Genomic DNA, 7,801 nt, shown 5'->3' on the forward strand with positions numbered 1-7,801 from the left:
GGGTGGGGGTGGGGGTGGGGGGTTACAGATTTACAGCCATATGCCCGAGGCTAAAGTGCTTAACCCAGAGAAATTTTCCTGGACTTTGATACTCTATAGGCGACTAACCAGAATAGGGTCCCCTTGGGTTTAAAAGGGAACTTTTAAAGGAAAAGAAAAGCAATCCGAGTTGACACTTGGGATCGGAGTTGGAGTCGGCGGAGGCGAGCTCGTCTCCCGCGCGTGAGACTGGCTGGAGCGCACAGTTCGCGGCCGCGCGCTCGGGCTCGAGGCCCCTAGGCTACGGCCGCAGCACAGCGGCCCGGAGCGCAGGCTCTGGGGGCGGAGAGCCGGCGCGGGCGAGGCGGGGGGACCCCCAGAACCCTACGACAGCGGCCGGTCTCCGGCCCCACCCCGTCTCCTGCGGGGAACAGCCCGGGAAGGGAGTTTTAGGGCTGAGACACCACTGCCGCCTCCTACGGGGCGCAGATGGGGAGTGGGTGCTTTAGAACTGACTGACACCTGCCTCGCTTCCTGCGGGCACAGCCTGCGGGCGGGGGGCTCGTGCTGCGAGACACCCTCCCGCTCCCGCGGGGCTTTAGGGCTGTGGCCCCTCCTGATGGGAGATGCACTTGTCGTCCGCGAAGCTCTGGGTCCCAGAACACACTCTAGCCCCTCGCCTCCCAGCGGTCGGGGGGATCCGGACGGAGTCCCCTCCTTGTGACTCCCCCCGCCCCCCTCCCCAGGCAGCCGTAGGGGTGAGAGTCCTCACCCACTCGTCCTGTCTCTAGAATGGAGTTTTGGGACCCGGGCGGCATTTCTGAGCTGAGCGCCAATAGCTGTGGAGCTGGGGCACAAAAAATAAACAACCCATATGGCTGAAAGTTACCGAATACAGTGTGCTTAGGCTGAAGGCAAATACCAGCATTCTCTTCCCCTCAGCAACGATTTGAATACGTTATTATTGACCTAAAACGTAAATGGGTTTTGGAACCTTTTAATCTGGGAGTTTCCACTGTTAAGCCCCGTAGGGAAATGCAGTCGGTGCTGCTTGTCCATCCCTTAAATGTGAGGGTCCAGGGCCTCCGCAGACTGCCCTTCCTCTTCCTGGGGAGGGTCAGAGGGCAGGAGTTCTAAGATCAGGAAGGCTGGGACGACCCTCCCCATCCCAGACTCCTGGAAAGCTCCCAGCCGGGATTTAGGGGAACAGGACCCCTGCTGGAGAAGCCCTGGAGCGCTTATTTCGCAATGGGACTTTGAATAGGGTGGGTTGGGTTTAAATAAACAAAAGGTTGTGTTGCACTGCTCTTGCTGGTTTCTGAAAATTCAGATGCAGTGAGTGGGTTTAGGCGTGGACATGCTTTCCTGGAACAAGACACCTGCCAGCTGCAGGGAACCGCAGGGACAGCCCAGCACCACTTCCTGATTCCAGGGGCCCAGAGGGGGACGCAGGGACAGCTTCCACTCCCACAGAGGTCAGAAGCAGGCTGCTCTGCCACACTGTTAGGAATGAACAGTGAAAAGATGGGGAAAGATGGGAAAACAGGGAAAAGATGAAAAATAGTCAAGGACGTGATGAGAGCGTGGTCAAGAGGAGGGCTGGGGAGCAGGGGGTGACGGCTTCTACACCTGAGGGTTAGTGGAGTATTGGCTTTATGATCTTACAGTGAACTCTTTTTTTGGGGGGGGTTGTATACTCACTCGTGTGGACTCTCTGCGACCCCGGGATTCCCAGGTGGTGCTAGTTGTAAGGAACACACCTGCCAGTGCAGGTAGGCATAAGAGATGTGTGTTCCATCCCTGGGTTGGGAAGATCCCCGGGAGGAGGGCACAGCAGCCCACTCCAGTATTCTCACCTGGAGAATCCCAGGGACAGAGGAGCGTGGCAGGCTACAGTCCACAGGGTCGCACAGAGTCGGACATGACTGAGGCAGCATAGCATGCACGAGACACAGACAGTAGTCCACCAGGCTCCTCTGTCCACGGAATCTTCCGGGCAAGAATCCTGGAGTGGATTGCCATTTCCTTCTCCAGGGGATCTTCCCGACCCAGGGATCGAACCTGAGTCTCCTGCATGTCCTGCATTTCCAGAGGATTCTTTACCACTCTGCCTCCTGAACTCTACATATCTTTTCTATTTCCTGTATGCTGCAGTCCAAAATTTTAAAGAGTGGGGTGGGAGGAAGGAATTAAGAACAGGCCTTGGCTTGTGATGTGACTTCCGGGCGATCCAGTTGCTTCGGCGAGACAGATTCAGGAATCTGAAATGCTTGCGGGGGGGCAGGGAGGTAGTGGAGCTCCAATTCTGCCTCTACCTGGGAATGTGGGCTTCGCCAGGACCTAACTCCTCATCTAACTGGAGATAACAGGAGTCTAGATTCCTAACGTTGTTGGGGGATTAATGAGATCTTCTGCAGAAGGAGGCTGGCCTGGATCTGGCTCGGGTACAAACCTACTCTGGTCACCTTTGCTGTTGTCAAATCTCCACCAAGGAACATGCGACCACGGGGCTTCACAGCTGCCTCCCAGGGTGTGATGGAAATGGCCAAGTAGACAGAGTGTGCACTGTCCTTGCTTCTGGAGAAGTAGGGGCTGTAGCTTCCATCCGACTTCCTGGGCGGGGTGGTGGGGAGGAGTGAGGGAGTCCGTGCTTGGTCCCTGATCCAGTCCACCCTGACTGTTCGTGGAGAGTGAAACTGGGTCCAGGACGGGAAGGCATGCGCCCGGGGCGATGGGAAGGGGTGCGCCATTGCAGCGGCCTGTCCAGCACCACCTGGGGAGCTGCGGCCGGGTCCCAGGCCCTCTCCCTCAGGCATGGCTGGAGGGGGCAGCCTCTCCTCCGTCCCCCCCAGAGCCGCTGCAGGAAGAGACCCCCGCCTAAGCTGCTTGTGCGCCTGGCATGGCTGCCTCCCCTCCCCTCCCGGGCTCAGGAATCGTAACCGGGGTTTATATTTTGCATGCTCCCTGAGGTGTTTCACGTGAACTGAATGCTTTTTAAAAATAAAAAACATAACTAAGAAAAAAGAAGGCAGAAGGTGTGGATTTCTGGTGTTGTACGTGTTCTAAAAAGCAGCCCCAAATGCTTTTTGCCAGGGGCTCGAACCAGAGCCCACATGAATTCTGGAATCTGTTCCTTAACAATAAATTCCTGGGCCAATCTTTAAACAGCGAGGAGCGAAAAGAAACACTCTATTGGTGAAAGCGGAAAAGCAAGTCCAGGCCGGGCCCCACTGTGCCCTTTTTTTTTTTTTTAAGAATTCAGAGGGAAAACCTTCTTGGGAGCAGAATTTGCCGTGCCCTCTTCTCTCACTGTGTCCCTTACCTTTGGTGGAAATTGTGAAAGTTAAAAGATGGAACAAAGCAGGACCTTGACTTAATTAGAGGTTAATAGAAGCAAGGGGGTGGAGGAAACTTAGATCCTCACAGAGCACATTCTAGCTACCAGTGCTGCCCCGAAAAACCCACGTAACGTTATGACAAAAAGAAGATGGCTTTTCTGCTTGGAAGTTGCAGAGCCTCTAAATAAAGTGCTGGGGTTTCTTTCGGGCTCCCAGGCCCTTGGACTGGGATGTGTGGCCTCGGGGGTCCCTGGGTGAAGGCCCCTCTGAAGAACTCAACTCCTTCAGGTGCTCCGGGAGGGACTGGCACCTGACCAACGTGTGCCTGGCCCATCCCCAACAGGCCTCAGTCCCGGGAGGATTCTGGAAGTTTCTCAAAGCTGGCATGGACTGCCCAGAAGTGCTGTGAGCACAGGGTGATGGGCACAGGTTTCGCGTGCAAGCTGCCATTGCCTCTCTCTGGGGAGCTGGGGACGAGGGGACGCCGGCGACAATGGGCCTTGCCTCTACCTGGGTCCCCCCACCCCTAATACACACACACACATGCACGCACGCACTGAGCCAGCTGGGCGCAGGCCCACCCAGGCCCACCTCGGGCTGCACTGGCCTCTAGTGGCCAAGCACAGCCTCTGCCCCAGCAAGCTCGCAGCCGGCAACAGGCCGGAGCTCTGGGCGGTGAGTGCACACGTGGGGCCTGCAGCCCTGAGCTGGGTAGCACCTTGCTGCCCTGAGCAGGCCAGACCACACTCCCTGGGGCTCTGGGGACTCTGCAGGGTGAGGGGCCAAGGTCTGGGGACCCCTGGCCAACTGGAGTCCATAGCGCACAGCACGGGGCGGGCATTGCTGGAACTCACACTCCAGGTTCTTATCCAGTCCAGTCACCAGTTCAGTTCAGTTCAGTCACTCAGTCGTGTCCGACTCTTTGCGACCCCATGGACTGCCACACGCCAGGCCTCCCTGTCCATCACCAACTCTGGGAGTTTACCCAAACTCATGTCCATCGAGTCGGTGATGCCATCCAACCATCTCATCCCCTGTCATCCCCTTCTCCTCCCACCTTCAATCTTTCCCAGCATCAGGGTCTCTTCCAATGAGTTAGTTCTTCACATCAGGTGACCAAAGTATTGGAGCTTCAGCTTCAGCATCAGTCTTTCCAATATTCAGGACTAATCTCCTTTAGGATAGACTGGTTGGATCTCTTTGCAGTCCAAGGGACTCTCAAGAGTCTTCTCCAACACCACAGTTCAAAAGCATCAATTCTTCAGCACTCAGCTTTCTTTATAGTCCAACTCTCACATCCATACCTGACTACTGGAAAAACCATAGCTTTGACTAGACAGATCTTTGTTGGCAAAGTGATGTGTCTGCTTTTTAATATGCTGTCTAGGTTGGTCATAACTGTCCTTCCAAGGAGTAAGCGTCTTTTAATTTCATGGCTGCAGTCACCATCTGCAGTGATTTTGGAGCCCCCCAAAATAAAGTCTACCACTGTTTCCATTGTTGCCCCATCTAGTCGCCATGAAGTGATGGGACCGGATGCCATGATCTTAGTTTTCTGAAATGTTGAGCTTTAAGCCAACTTGTTCACTCTCTTTGACTTTCATCATGAAAGTGACCTGAGCGGGCAGACAGGAAGGCCCAGATCACTGCCTGAGCCCCTGGAGGGAGCCGGCTGGTCTGAAGGAGGCGCCCAAGGGCCGAGGAAGCCGCAGATGGCAGGAACAGAGCTGAGCAGGAGACCGCCCCGTGCGTGGCTGCGAGCGGGGCCCGCAGAGACCACCTGAAGATCCGGCATTTCCCCAGAGTCGCTGTGGCAGGCGTCCTTGTTCTGTTCCTGTTATCGTCATCATCGTCATTGTCGCTTCCTCCGCCACCCCCACGCCATCACAAAGCCAATTCAGGGGAGCACTGCTGATTATCTTCTTTGATTATTTTTCCCTTTCCCGTACCTCTCTTCTTCTTTTCTTGAGATATATTTTATCACCCTTTTAAAAATGTACAACGCGGTGCCTTTTAGTATATGCACAAAGCTGCCCGACATCACCATTCTCTAATTCCAGAACGCTGTCATCAGCCTGGAAAGGAGCCCGTACCTGTTAGCTGGCTCTCCTCCTCCCCGCAGCCCCGCCCCTGGCAACCACGATCCACTCTCTGTCTCTGTGGATCTGCCTGTCTCGGACACTTCGAGTCAGTGGGGCCACACAGCACGTGGCCTCTTATGTCTGGCTCCGTCCCCGCAGCATCGCCTGGGTCGCAGCAGCACGCGTCGGCGCTTCATTCATCTCTGTGCTTGAGTAGTGTTCCATCGTGCGACTAGGCCGTGGCGTGTTTATCCACTCATCACCTGATGGATGTTTGGGTTTCTTCCACTTTTGTTGATTATTTTGAATAACCGCCTTTCCTTTTGAGTGGAAAAGTACAAGCAAGGCCCTCCTCTCTGCAAATTTGCACTCAAAAGTCTTTTTTGAAAATTTTCTCTATTTTTATACTTTGACAAAAATAGGGCCACAACCATGCTGTCGTCAATGGCTCACAGGGGACTTTCTTCAGGGACGTTCCTTGGTTCCTGCTGGGTAAAGGGAGTGCCCCAGGCAGGACTGGGGAGAGGCCGGGCAGCTGGTGGCCTCTGTTTTTCTGCCCCCTCGCCATCACCATCACCTTCCTCCTTATCACTGACCAGCAATGTCAGGGGACCCTGCAGCTGCTGCGTACCCAGCCCTGGGCTTCCCTTCCCTTCATGCATGCATTCGTTCAGTGTCCACTCAATACCATGGTGAACGCAGCCGGCAATGCCCTGCCCTTGTGGACGATTATTGTCGTGGGAGGATACAGGCAGTAAAAACAAAGAAATATGCTTCAGGCCGAGGATAAACAGTAGAATAATGGGGAGAAAGGGGCAGGAGGGCTGTTTGGGGGAAGTGATCTGGAAAGGCTGCCTGGCCAGGTGACAAAGGGCCAGAGGCTGAAGGGGTGAGGACCCGGCCTTGGGAACATCTGGGGGAAGCAGAGTCCAGCAGGGAAGACGGCAAGTGCAAAGGGCCTGAAGCAGGAGTGTGTGTGCCGGGGTTTGCAGCTGGTGCAGTTGGAGGATGGGGAGTGGCCAGGGTCCTGTGGACCACCGTCAGGGCTCTGCTTTTCCCTGGGGTCTGATGGGAAGGCAGCATGTAGCTGAGCACAGGAGAGGGCAGAGAGCTGATGAAAGCTGTCAGACCAGCACGCTGGCTGATGGAGGTGGGTGGGGAGGACCTAGGCGTCCTGAGCGGGACGATGGGGATGCAGAGGGTGGAGAGATGGTCAGATCTGGGCTGGGGTTCGGAGGGGAGTCGGCGGGACTTGTCTGTGGAGTGGAAGTGGGGCGAAAGAAACAGAGGCACCAGGGCCCCCCAGAGCTGGGCCAGGCGACAGGGCACTGGGTGACGCAGGTCCCTTCTGTCCCTTCCTGCCTGCACGCCTCCTCACTCTGACACACCGTGGGCCTCACACACCAGCGCCTTCCTCCACGGAGCCTCTGTCTCCACCGAAGGGCCGCGGTGCCTCAGCTGCAGCACTCGTGGGGAAGAGTGATGAGAAGCGGGAGCTGCGGGGAGATGAAGGTGGATAAGGCCCCGCGTCTCCCTCAGGAAGCTTCCACCTCCCTGTTGCAGGGGAGAAGGGGACCGGGGCCACCCCGTGCTTTGTATATTTCTCTCGCTGAACTTGTGAAGTTTTCCGGGTTGTGGGGGAGATGGGCACGTGACAGTGGGCGAGGTGAGTCCATTCACGATGCCACAGGAGTGACCCAGAGGAGGTGAAGACAGTCCCCAGTCCTAGTTATATCTTCTTAAAACACTCTGGGATCCAAAGCCTGGGAGCCGGCCCTGTCCCTCTGCCCCCTCCTCTGTGCGCGTGCGTCCCCTCACTGGGCCCTCGGAGATGAGCGCATGACCCTTGGCGGGGGGATGACGCCGGCAGAGGCCCCGACTCCGGGGAACAGTGACTGAAAGGTCACCACTATTTTTGCCACACACAGTAGAATGTGTGCTCACCCCAGCCCAGCCCAGCCGTCCGCTCCATGGACGTGTCAGGAACACAACACAGGCCTCCAGACTGGTCAGCCCAGGGACAGGGAGGGAGCCGGCCACGTGGGGTGCTGGAGCAGGATACAGGGCCCCCCTGACTGCCCTCTAGGCCAAGCCTGACCCCAAGCAGGAAGGAAGTGGCCAGCTCTGCGCTTCCCCCAGACCTCAGGTTTGGAAGGCTACCCCAGATTCCAGTGAGCATGGGGACTTTGGCCATCTGGAGACAGGGGCAAGGTTTGGGAGCATGACTGAAATCCCCCCAGTGGCTTTGAAGGAAGAGGTGCCAGCCCCGAGGAGCCCCCAAAGCCAAGTCCCCAGTCTGGAAAGAAAGAAAAGACAAGCTAAAGACACTCTCTTCATAGAGGCCCTGTCCATGCAGGGGAGCAGGTGGCCTGAGGTCCCGGGGGTTTCCGGGAGTCATCTGGG

General features: G+C 56.5%; 1 protein-coding gene across 1 annotated transcript in view; it reads right to left on the minus strand.

Annotated features, from left to right (window-relative positions):
* Positions 1-7,801, minus strand: part of LOC104985686 — a 47,409-nt gene that overhangs the window by 4,688 nt on the left and 34,920 nt on the right. The window contains exons 22-23 of the mRNA XM_010835966.1: positions 3,909-4,084; positions 2,436-2,592 (exon numbers count right to left, since the gene is read on the minus strand). Coding sequence (XP_010834268.1) covers positions 2,436-2,592; positions 3,909-4,084 — 333 coding nt within the window. The remainder of the gene's footprint in view (positions 1-2,435; positions 2,593-3,908; positions 4,085-7,801) is intronic.

This window comes from Bison bison, unplaced genomic scaffold, assembly GCF_000754665.1.
Source record: "Bison bison bison isolate TAMUID 2011002044 unplaced genomic scaffold, Bison_UMD1.0 scf7180017845595, whole genome shotgun sequence".
NCBI lineage: Eukaryota > Metazoa > Chordata > Mammalia > Artiodactyla > Bovidae > Bison > Bison bison.